We start from the raw sequence: 13,077 nt of genomic DNA, 5'->3' as shown, positions 1-13,077 counted from the left end.
CGGATGATAACTTGAGAACGCATACGCCTAGGATCATGAAACTTCATAGGTAGATTGATCATGACTTGCAGATGACCCCTATTGATTTTGAGGTCACAAGGTCAAAGGTCAAGGTCATGGTGACCCGAAATAGTAAAATGATTTTCGGATGATAACTCAAGAACGCTTTTGCCTAGGATCATGACACTTCAAAGGTACATTGATCGTGACTCGCAGATGACCCCTATTGATTTTCAGGTCACTAGGTCAAAGGTCAAGGTCACAGTGACAAAAATCATATTCACACAATGGCTGCCACTACAACAGACAGCCCATATGGGGGGCATGCATGTTTTACAAACAGCCTTTGTTAAATAGAATTTTCTAAGGGACTACAAATGTGTCAAAATAAGTTTCTTAGTGGTAAATGGTTTATAAATATGAAATATTAGAGCAAAATCATGGTACCCTTAGAACGTGTGTATAATATATGATATGTCGAGATAAAGCTTGTTGATATCAACCCCTGTCTGTGTGAATTTATTTGAAAACTGCTATAATTCAATTATATTATTTTCCGTCGTCAACTCAAGTTAAATTTGATGAAAGAGAATTCCACAAAAAGTGATATCCATTATTTTTGTCGGCAGGCTTAAGTGATTGAATGTAGCTGAGGCTTTGTTGAACATCCCTCATGGTAGTTTGGTTGTTGAACATCCCTCATGGTAGTTTGGTTGTTGAACATCCCTCATGGTAGCTTGGTTGTCTTTCCAAAATAAAATGATAACATTATTACATAATGTTCAACATGATTTGAGAGATATTTTACGTGAATGGACATACACATTGGCACTTTTAGTTTAAATAAGGTTCTCTAAGAATTTAATAGGTAATATTGCTGGTAAACACTGTGTTATTATCAACATTTTTAAAAGCTCCTTTAATTTGAAATACATATTTATTAATGTTCTATAGTTTGTTAATTTATTGTGTATAATATTATTGTATAAGTACTTATTTTATTGAGAGTTTGCTGTTTGCTGCTCATCAGTATTAAAGGTTGGAAATGGAACCTTTAAAAGTTGAATTTAGTAAGAAAGGTCTTTAATTAAATGTAACATTTCAAAGGGACAACAAATGCGTCAAAATATGTTTCTAATTGATAAAGAGTTAACAATTGAATTTGATCTGTTTTGGCTCTTCAGCAAAGCAGGTACTGTGGTATGGTCAAATAGTAGGGACCCATATGCGTGAATTGTGAAGATAAAGGTCAAACAAAAACTGCATTCAAAATTGATTAAATACTTCATGTTAAGAAATATTTATGTAGCCAGGGTACTAATAAATTTGTTCTCAAACAATGACCTGCTTTTCTGGTTCTGCCAGTTAACTTACAGTCATGGTGAGACATTCATTTATGAAGAAGACTTTTTGAAGTAAGACCAAGTTTTCATTTTTTGTTCATTATGTTATTTTGTTGCTGTCTGATTAAGTTGAATGTTGTTGTGTTTCATTTATGCTCTAGATTTATTCAGAATTATATGTCTATATGCAATGTTTTTTTAAAGTGGGTATGCACGATTTTGTCAAATATTTTTGAATTTATAATAATGTGTAAAAAAACTTATATATATATATTATATATATTTCAATATAAATGAAAATAAAAGTTAAGAAGAACATGTGTCCAAAATGCGAAATAAGCCAGATATTTAATTCTGAAATCGAAAATGTCTGTATAGTCGAATTCACCAGCATGTATATCATGCATGTACGATGTGAATCTAAATTTAGTTTTATGGATCATTTTAATTTCCTGCAACAATATCTATTCATACGACACACAAACACTAACTCCTTTCCAAATACAAAGACGAAAATATGTACGAAATATCTTCGTCACGGGTGCTAATTTTTCTTTGCTGCATTAAATTATGGAATTTGACTTCAATGACTGTAATTTTTCTTGCCTATTTTGTGCTATTGTAACATATTTTTATCAATATATTAAAATTTAACACATAAAAATTGTGCATACCCTATTTAAATATTCACTTATTTCAATGATTATATTGCTTTAAAATTATCTAGTACATTCACTCTCATATGATTATTTTTATCTATGCATTCATGATTATTAAACTTAATTGTATCAAACTGAAATCAGAACATGAATTAACAGTAAGTTTTTAGTTACTTATTTATTTATACTTTATTTCATTGAGGGGATATATGGAAAATAAATGACTTAAAATTTTCAATGGAGATACAATTTAGTCCCTAATCAAATAATAACAAATATTTTAAAACAAAATCCGTACAGTTATTGAAAATTGAGTGTAATAATTGAATATTTAAAGAAGGGATCAGTGCAGACTTACACACATGTCATGTGTAATGCTTTAAAAATAGTGAGGAGTCTCTTTTTATGCCCCCGAAGGAGGGCATATAGTGATCGGACTGTCCGTCCGTCTGTCTGTCCATCACACTTTGGGTTTCAAAAAATGCTCATTACTTCTATGTCGCTTCAAATAGCAATTTCATATTTGGCATGCATGTGTATATGGCCAAGGCTTTCCCATACGCACACAAATTGATCTGTGACCTTGACCTTGCACTTAGGGTCTGCATTAAGGTTTCGAAATCTACGTTTAGGTTTGGAAAAAAGCTCATAATTTCTATCAAGCATTTATAGGGGCATATGTCATCCTATGGTGACAGCTCTTGTTGTTGAATATTGAACCCTTTCCCGCATAAGAAGGAAAGTGAAAGTGGCTTTTGTAAAAAGCATAAAACCAGAACAGCCTGCCAGTAACTCACAGTCTGTTAAGGTTTTATGCTGTTTGCTGCTCATCAGTAATTAAGGGTTGGAAATGAAACCTTTAAAACTTGAATTTAGTAAGAAAGCTTTTTAATAAAATGCAACTTTCTTGTAACATATGCATCAAAATATGTATCTAAGTGGTAAAGGGTTAACCCTTTGCATGCTGGGAATTTTTTTGTCTGCTAAAATGTTGTCTGCTGAATTTCTTAAATTAGCACTTTCTTCGATTTTCAAAGAATACTATAAGAATAGCAAACAGTTTGGATCCTGATGAATCGCCACATTTTGTGGCGTCTCATCTGGATCCAAACTGTTTGCAAAGGCCTTCAAAATTCAGTTCCAGCATGGAAAGAGTTAAACTGCATGCAATGCTCCTAATGTGATGATGAAAACCAACGACCTCATTTCAGGTCAATCGGAAAGAGAGCCATTGTTGCAGCAAGACCAACCTCCAGCAGTACAACCAACAGACGAGGACGACAGTGAGTCAGTTTTATGAGACCTGTTCAAGGAAAACTAGGCTTAATTAAGGTGTGTAAAGTGTTTCTCAGATTAGCCTTCGCAGCCTGCGCAAGCTAATCAGGGATGAGACTTTGCACATAAATTTTATTTGTATTTAGATTATATTTGTATTATGTTTCCTTTTAACCAAATTTTATATCAACCCTTTCAGTGCGGGAACCGGATTTTAAAGGCCTTTGCAAACAGTTTGGATCCAGATGAGACGCCACAGAACGTGGCGTCTCATCAGGATCCAAACTGTTTGCTGTTCTGATAGTATTCTTTGAAAAAAATCGAAGAAAATGCTAATTTTAGAAATTCTGCAGACGACATTTTAGCAGACGACAAATTTCCCAGCATGCAAAGGGTTAAAGTGGAAAGTGTTGCCCCTGATTAGCCCCTGTGGACTTCTACAGTCTGTTATGGGACGACACTTTACACACATGCATTAAGACCAGTTTTTCCAGAACAAGGCTCTTATATATATTTGAAACATACAGTAGATTGTAAAAATAGGTACAATACTTTTATTTGTTACAGGCACCAATAATTAGAACTCCTCCCCAACTTTTGGTCCGATTCTGTGAATATTTTATACTTGTTGGCATGAAATTTAAAGGTTAAATAAAATGACTTTTTCGTGAACACTTAAATGGCAAGAAAGATGATTTTGGAAAAAATATAAGGAATTTGAATTGTTCATTTTTCGATGTCTTTGTGCTTCATTCTTGGATTGCAACCCTCAAAATCAACACAAATTTATGTCTCACTAGTAATTATAATTTTATAGTATTTAGACATATCGCAAGCTTTACTGTAGTTATGAATTTCAAATATGGTATTGAAACTTAAAAAAAAAACGGACATGGTTAATTTCTATTTAAAATTGACTTAAAACAAATATTCCTTATGTGTGGTGTTTTGAATATTTATGTGTGGTTACATATACATAGTAATGTTATCTGGACTGTAATGAATTAATTATTTTAACCCTTTCCCACACAGAAGCAAAGTAAAAATGGCACACAGCATAAAACCATAACAGCCTGCGAGTAACTCGTAGTTTGTTAAGGTTTTATGCTGTTTGCTGCTCATCACTATCTAAGGGTGGGAAATGAAGTCTTTGAACTTGAATTTAGTAAGAAAGGTCTTAAATAAATTTTAACTTTTACGGGACTACACATGCGTGAAAATGCTTTTCTAAGTGGTAAAGGGTTAAATATGATTTGTGTCCTATACATAAGTGCAAATAAAGAAAGATAAGCCTTTCTGGCTTTCCAAAGACTGTTATTGAACCTCGCTATGGGAAAACAGGGCTTAATGCACATGCATTAAGTGTCGTCCCATATTAGCCTGTTCAGATTATCAGGGACTATACTTTCCGCCTATCTTGATTTCTGATAAGAGACTTCCTTCAAACTAAAAATACCATTAAAGCGGAAAGTGCCTTCCCTGAATAGACTGTGTGGACTGCACAGGTTTATCTGGGATGACACTGAACAAACTTGCAACAAGATCAGTTTTTGCCTAAGAACATGTTTGAGTTCTTATCAAGTTAGTTATACAGATTTTTCCTATTCTCTGTCTCTTTTTTTATTATTCTCTTAATTATTATTGTTTGTTTTTTACGTATTGATTATAGTTAATTGATTATTGACACATCATGTCATGCCACTAAGACAAACTTTGTAACATATGAAGGTTATACCATTGACTCTTAGCATACCTTTTGATGAAGACAATAAAAGTGTTAGAAAAAAGTGAATACAGTCCAACCTGAGAACAGCGGTCAGTCAAAAGAAATGATCAAAGTGACCGTTATATACACTGGTGTCCGCTGTTCTCAGGTGACCACTTTTAAACCAGGTTTTCCGAAGGAAAAAAATGGTTATTAGATTGGCGAATGCGGGCGGGCTGGCTGGCGGGCGGGCGGAACAAGCTTGTCCGGGCCATAAATATGTCGTTCATTGTCAGATTTTAAAATCATTTGGCACATTTGTTCACCATCATTGGACGGTGTGTCGCGCGAAATAATTACGTCGATATCTCCAAGGTCAAGGTCACACTTTGAGTTCAAAGGTCAAAAATGGCCATAAATGAGCTTGTCCTGGCCATAGCTATGTCATTCATTGTGAGATTTTAAAATCATTTGGCACATTTGTTCACCATCATGGGACGGTGTGTCGCACGAAAGAATCACGTCAATATCTCCAATGTCAAGGTCGCCACGACTAAAAATAGTTTTTTTTTAAAAACAAACTTACAAAGGGGGTTAATTTTGTTTGTTCATTTCAAAAGGTCAGTTTGAGTTTTCTCCCTTTATCAGATTTTTTTTTCACAATGAAAACCTGGTTTTGTGACAATTTTGTCCCTTGTTAGATGGTTGGTCTGTTGGTAGTATTTCTAGGTCTTTTACATGTAATCCAACCTGTTGTTTGCACACAGTGCAATTTTAACAAAGGCTAATTGCTGATAAAAAGTATTTTATCATACATAATTTTGCTGAGATGTTCTGGTAGCAAAAGACACCTAGATACCAGTTGCACTTGGCTTAATGCATGTGCTTAAAGCTTAACTCTTTCAGTGCTGGAACCAAATTTTAAAGGCCTTTGCAAACAGTTTGGATCCAGATGAGATGCCACAGAACGTGGCGTCTCATCAGGATCCAAACTGTTTGCTATTCTGATAGTATTCTTTGAAAAAAAAATGAAGAAAGTGCGAATTTTAGAAATTCTGCAGATGACATTTTAGCAGACGACAAATTTCCCATCATGCAAATGGTTAAAGTGTTGTGCTCAAAGTGTTGTGCTCACAGGCTAATCAGTAACCACTCTTTCCGTTTGTATGGTATGATTCTTTTAGAGGAAGTCTTCTTCTTATAAAAAACTTCAGTTCAGGCGGAGTGGAGGGGAGACGGAGTGGAGTGGACCTCACAGGCTTATCTGGGTAGACACATTGCACACATGCATTAACCCTTTGAATGCTGGGAAATTTGTAATCTGCTATAATGTCGTCTGCTGAATTGTTAAAATTAGCATTTTCTTCGATTTTTTTCAAAGAATGCTATCAGAATAGCAAACAGTTTGGATCCTGATGAGACGCCACGTTCTGTGGCGTCTCATCTGGATCCAAACTGTTTGCACAGGCCTTCAAAATTCGGTTCCCGCACTGAAAGGGTTAAGCTGGGATTTTTATCATCTCAATTCCTTCCCTTGCAGAGATGTTTTGGTGGCAGAAGATCCAGGGCTACCAGCTATATGCCCTGTTCCTATTTCTCATCACATACCTGCTGAATCAATTGGATCGCTACATGCTCGCCATCACCATCAAACCGATGTCTCAGGAACTCAAGTTCGGGGACATGGGGTGCATGATCGGGTCCAACTACTCTGACGCGGTCGCTGGCAGTGCCAAGTGTGGGGACGCTTTGAGTCAGACAGAGTGAGGACTGGTTTGAATATTTGAGTCAGACAGAGTGTGGACTGGTTTGATTATTTGAATCATAAAGAATGAAGACTGGTTTGATTATTTGAGTCACAAAGAGTGAGGACTGGTTTGTTTATTGAAGCCACACTCTGCAGTGGGTTTTTTTCATTCAAATTTTTGTCAGATAGGGGGAACCATGCCCAATGGAAAAAGAAACAAGTATATATTTATCCCAAATGGGACCAACAAAATTCCCAAAGGAAGGTTTCCAAAAATGGATATTTTATTAATAAGTCTAAACCTGTCACTCATCTCCAAATCCAGCTCTATAAGTTGAACCTTAGAAAATATAATTTTGAAATAACATGTTTTATAAATTTTAAAGTATTTGTATTATCAACATTAATTTCCCAATTTTAGTCAAAAGGGCATGATACTTTCCAATCAAAAGGAACCCGGTCCCATTCCCAAAAAACACTGTTCTGCGAAAGCGGGGCTTAATGCATGTGCGTTAAGTGTCATACCAGATTAGCCTGTGCAGTCTACACATGCTAATCAAGGATGACACTTTCTACTTTAATGTAATATTTTGTTAAAAGGAAGTCTCTTTTTAACTTAAATTTAATCAAGGTGGAAAGTTTTGTCCCTGATTAGCCTATGGGGACTGCACAGGGTATTCTGGGATGACACTTTACGCACATGCATTGAGCCCCGTTTTCCCAAAAGGAGGCTCATTTTACCTTGCAGGGAGGGGGTATTTGGAGTCAATCTGTCAGTTTGATTGTAAGTCTGTTAGTCAGTCAAAATGTAATAAGTTTGTGTAGAAAACTACTCGCATATTTGTTAAGCAATCAAATTGAACATTCAAATATACGAAAACCATGAAGTGAACCATGTATTATTTCTCACCTGTCTAGGACGACATTTTAGGCAAAGGCCTGGTTTTACTTGATTACTACTCATTTGCTTTGTATTTGTGTCTACTTGTATGGTTATTAGTGACCACTTGTATGGTATGGTTATTAGTGACCACTTGTATGGTTATTAGTGACCTGCCTTGACCACTTAGATACGTATATTGACACCTTTATAAGTCCCATAGAAAGTAAAATTTAATTAAATACCTTTATTACTTAATTCAAGTTTTAAAGGCTTCATATCCAACCCTTAGATACTGATGAGCAGCATAAAACCTGAACAGACTGCGAGTTACTCCTAGGCTGTTCTCGTTTTATGCTGGTTGTAAAAGCCATTTTCACTTATGGGGGAAAGGGTTAAGAAACTTCAGTGATGAAAAGGATCTCACATGTTCACTGGAGTTTCACATGTTCATATTTTTACTTCTTTATTGACCTTAAATCATAAGATTTAACACTTCTAAACCGTTTGCCTTATAGATACGCTTTTTGACCCGTTAGTAGTCTTTTAGAAAAATATATTAAATTGAAGACTTTTCTTACAAGATTCAAGTTTTATAAAGGCTTCATTTTGAACCCTAAGAAACTGATGAGCAGCAAACAACATAAAACCTGAACATCCTGTGACTTACCGGTACTCACATGCTGTTCTTGTTTTATGCTGGTTGCAGATAGTCATTTTTACCTTGCTGCTGAGTGGGAAAGGCTTCATTCTCGGACAGCCCTATTCTCAAATTAAAAGCGTCATTTTCTGTGTTTTAGATGTCTTGCCAAGACGTATGGTAATGGCAGTGAAGCTCGCTATGTCTGCAACTGGGACTACAACGGCCAGGGATTCCAGTACCAGATCGTAGCAGGCCCCGTCTTCATTGTCATCTACACGTTTGCGGGGATCTTCATCAGCTTCGCTGCGGACAAGTACAATCGGAAGGTGAGGAATAGAAACAAACTTACAACAATCCGTTGCACAACGGGGCATACAGCTTTAGAATATTGCCAAGCTGAAATGTAAGAAGCCCAGAACCATTCGTCTGTCGTTTCATGTGTATTTAATACTTTCTTTAAATAAAAAACTAGATACTTGAACAACCACATTGCTGATTTGAAACACTATCAATGCATTACAGAATATTATGAGCCTGAATTTAATTTTTTCATAAGCCTAAATGAACAAATGTTATGAAACTTAGTATTGATGCATAGTAGCACTGAATTGTTTCAAGCTTTTAAAATAGCTACTTGCCCTGCCTGGCTACAAAATTTAAGAATTTAGTGTTCCAGTATAAAATCTACTGGCCTTGGGCTAACAGGCATCACCAATTTCTATTCCGTTAGGTGATGTTGGCCTCGTGCCTGATCCTGTGGTCAGTAATGACACTGCTGACTGGTTTCATCAAGGAGTACTGGCAGCTGGTGCTGCTCAGATTCGGGCTTGGATTTGGGTAAGCACTCGGGGTTGTTTTCATCTGAGTAGTGTTCTTGGAGACTGGGCGTAATACATGTGTGTAGAGTAATACATGTGTGTAGAGTAATACATGTGTGTAGAGTAATACATGTGTGTAGAGTAATACATGTGTGTAGAGTAATACATGTGTGTAGAGTAATACATGTGTGTAGAGTAATACATGTGTGTAGAGTAATACATGTGTGTAGAGTAATACATGTGTGTAGAGTAATACATGTGTGTAGAGTAATACATGTGTGTAGAGTAATACATGTGTGTAGAGTAATACATGTGTGTAGAGTAATACATGTGTGTAGAGTAATACATGTGTGTAGAGTAATACATGTGTGTAGAGTAATACATGTGTGTAGAGTAATACATGTGTGTAGAGTAATACATGTGTGTAGAGTAATACATGTGTGTAGAGTAATACATGTGTGTAGAGTAATACATGTGTGTAGAGTAATACATGTGTGTAGAGTAATACATGTGTGTAGAGTAATACATGTGTGTAGAGTAATACATGTGTGTAGAGTAATACATGTGTGTAGAGTAATACATGTGTGTAGAGTAATACATGTGTGTAGAGTAATACATGTGTGTAGAGTAATACATGTGTGTAGAGTAATACACGTGTGTAGAGTCTTTCCAGATAAGCTTGTGCACTCTGCTTTCTATAACAGCGGATAGTGTTTTCCCTATTAGCCTGAGCAGTTTACACATGTGCATTAAGGCATGTTTTAATTCATTTGAGTCAAGTTTCGGGAAAACGGGGCTTAAAGCATTGGCGTAACCTGTCATCCCAGATTAGCTTGTGCAGTTAGCAGAGGCTAAACAGTGATGACATCTTCTGCTTGGACTGGATTTTGTATGCTCCCCGAAAATTTTCGGGGAGCATATAGTTGCCAGTTCCTTCCTTACTTCCGTACTTCCTTCCTTCCGTCACACTTTTGTTTCCGTTTCTCATAGCACCTTCAATACTTTATCGATCTCTTTCATATTTGGCATGTAGGTCCCTTGCATTGACCTCTACCTTTTGATGAGGTTTGAGGTCACTGGGTCAAGGTCACGGAGGCTAATAATAATATACTTTTCCGTCACACTTTTGTTACAGTTTCTCAAAGCACCTTCAATACTTTACTGATCTCTTTCATATTTGGCATGTAGGTACCTTGCATGGACCTCAACCTTTTGATGAGGTTTGAGGTCACTGGGGTCAAGGTCAAGGTCACCGAGGCTAATAATATACTTTTTCCATCACACTTTGTTTACAGTTTCTCATAGCACCTTCAATACTTTACCGAGCTCTTTCATATTTGGCATGTAGGTACTTTGCATGGCACTCTACCTTTTGATGAGGTTTGAGGTCACTGGGGTCAAGGTCAAGGTCATCGAGGTTAATAATAATATACTTTTTCCGTCACACTTTGTTACGGTTTCTCACAATCACCTTCAATACTTTACCGATCTCTTTCATATTTGGCATGTAGGTACCTTGCATGGACCTCTACCTTTTGATAAGGTTTGAGGTCACTTGGGTCAAGGTCACCAAGGCTAAAAATATACTTTTTCTGTCACACTTTTTTTTACAGTTTCTTATAGCACCTTCAATACTTTACCGATCTCTATCATATATGCCATGTAGGTACCTTGCATGGACCTCTACCTTTTGATGAGGTTTGAGGTCACTGGGGTCAAGGTCACGGAGGCTAAAAATAGAATTTTCCGTCACACTTTGTTTTACAGTTTTTCATAGTAGATCTACCTTCAATACTTTACCGATCTCTTTCATATTTGGCATGTAGGTACCTTGCATGGACCTCTACCTTTTGATGAGATTTGAGGTCACTGGGGTCAAGGTCAAGGTCACCGAGGCTAATAATAGATTTTTCTGTCACACTTTTGTTACAGTTTCTCATAGCACCTTCAATACTTTACCGATCTCTTTCATATTTGGCATGTAGGTACCTTGCATGGACCTCTACCTTTTGATGAGGTTTGAGGTCACTGGGGTCAAGGTCACAGAGGCAAAAATATATTTTTTTAGGTGGTTATTAACACATAGATTGACATAGCGCATCATCAGGGAGCATCCATCAGTTTCACTGATATTCTTGTTGTTCATTAGAGATCATTTGAAACAAAACAATTCCATATAAGCAATAGCCTCTGCAGAGGCCATATTCTAATCTGGGATGACACATTACACACATGCCTTATCAAGCTCCGTGTTGAGTAGATAAAGATATTTTGTTTGGTGGAAAATAGTAGTCAGTAACAGACGATTATATTTGTCTGTTTCCAAACAAAGTTCATGGTGGCATATGTATCTGTGACACAACTTGTTTTTCAATGCTTTATGAATGGAACTGACATGAAATCTTGTAAAGGAAAATATGGGCCTCGCTCTGTGAAAAAGGGGTTTAATGCATGTGCGTAAAGTGTTATCCATGATTAGCCTGTGCAATCAACAAAGGCTCATCAGGGATGCCACTTTCCTTCTAACCTGTATTTTGCTTACAGGAGACTTGGTTTAAATGAAACATATAATAAAAGCGAAAAATGTTGTTCCTTATTCGCCAGTGTGAATTGCACAGGCTTATCTGGGACGACACTTTACCCACATGCACTTAACCCGCTTTTCACATACCCCAGCCCATATTTAAGACAGAACTCAGAATAATATGTATTTGATACTTTTGTTATAATGATGTTATTAAGTATTTTAATGGTAGTTGAACAGTATTTAAAAGGAATTAAGTTCTGTGAGTGGCAACTTTGATTCACATTTCCTGTTTATTAAATTTAGATTTTGTCACCTCTAATTTCTTATGTTTGGTTCATTTGAATCGGAAAATTTAAACATATCATTATTTGGCAATTGGTTCATTTATGTAACTGGGTTTGCTAAGAAAAAAAAACACATCCTTGTTTATTGTCAGTGACAGGACAAGGTAATACATTTAATAAATATTTCCATTCATAAATATTGTTCAATATATAATATAATATGGGAGGTAAGTTTTGCATATGCGGTCTGGTACCTAGACAACATCTTATTTTGTATGCTCCCCGAACATTTTGGGTGAGCATATAGTTGCCAGTTTGTCCTTCCTTACTTCCTTCCTTTTGTCACACTTTTGTTACAGTTTCTCATAATGCCTTCAATATTTTACCTATCTCTTACATATTTGGCATGTAGGTACCTTGCATGGACCTCTACTTTATATGAGGTTTGAGGTCACTGGGGTCAAGGTCACCGAGGCTTATTATAGATTTTTCAGTTACACTTTTGTTACTGTTTCTCATAGCGCCTTTAATATGTTACAGATATCATACATATTTGGCATGTAGGTACCTTGCATGGACCTCTACCTTTTGGTGAGGTTCGAGGTCACTGGGGTCAAGGTCAAGGTCACTGAGGTTAATAATAGATTTTTCAGTCACACTTTTGTTATCGATTCTCATAGGGCCTTCAATATTTTACCTATCTCTTACATATTTGGAATTTAGGTACCGTGCATAGACCTCTACCTTTTGATGAGGTTTGAGGTCACTGGGGTCAAGGTCAGCGAGGCTAATAATAGATTTTTCAGTCACACTTTTGTTACAGTTTCTCGTAGCGCCTTCAATATTTTACCGATCTCTTACACATTTGGCATGTAGGTACCTTGCATGGACCTCTACCTTTTGGTGAACTGTTGAGGTCACTGGGATCAAGGTCAAGGTCACAGAGGCTAATAATAGATTTTCTCAAGGTCACACGTTCAATAAAATGGTTAAAACAATCAGCAACTTATGTTGATGCAAACTATAAACATTCAAAGTCCAGCAATATACCTTTACCATGAACATAAGGGGAGCATCCATCGTTTTCAACCATACTTCTGTTTTGGTTGCTGATAAGAGTCGTTCTGGGTAAACTGGGCTGAGCGATATGCGTTAAGTGCTGTCTCATGTTAGCCTCTGGAGTCCACACCAAGTAC

The 13,077-nt window shown here is 36.5% G+C and overlaps 1 protein-coding gene across 6 annotated transcripts in view; it reads left to right on the top strand.

The window, feature by feature from the left end:
- The window catches only part of LOC127839074 (protein spinster homolog 1-like), a 44,372-nt gene that overhangs the window by 17,948 nt on the left and 13,347 nt on the right, over window positions 1-13,077 (top strand). For 2 of the 6 annotated variants that reach the window (XM_052367256.1, XM_052367255.1), the window contains exons 3-6: window positions 3,214-3,285; window positions 6,523-6,745; window positions 8,410-8,578; window positions 8,983-9,089. In XM_052367256.1, coding sequence (XP_052223216.1) covers window positions 3,214-3,285; window positions 6,523-6,745; window positions 8,410-8,578; window positions 8,983-9,089 — 571 coding nt within the window. Of the gene's footprint in view, window positions 1-715; window positions 869-1,333; window positions 1,416-2,088; window positions 2,161-3,213; window positions 3,335-6,522; window positions 6,746-8,409; window positions 8,579-8,982; window positions 9,090-13,077 lie in introns of those variants that run through there. The other 4 variants (XM_052367257.1, XM_052367260.1, XM_052367259.1 and 1 more) reach the window with 4 other exon arrangements.

The sequence above is a fragment of the Dreissena polymorpha genome, chromosome 7 (assembly GCF_020536995.1).
Source record: "Dreissena polymorpha isolate Duluth1 chromosome 7, UMN_Dpol_1.0, whole genome shotgun sequence".
Taxonomy (NCBI): domain Eukaryota; kingdom Metazoa; phylum Mollusca; class Bivalvia; order Myida; family Dreissenidae; genus Dreissena; species Dreissena polymorpha.
Note: the sequence above shows the minus strand (reverse complement) of the source record. Positions and strands in the feature narration are given on the sequence as shown.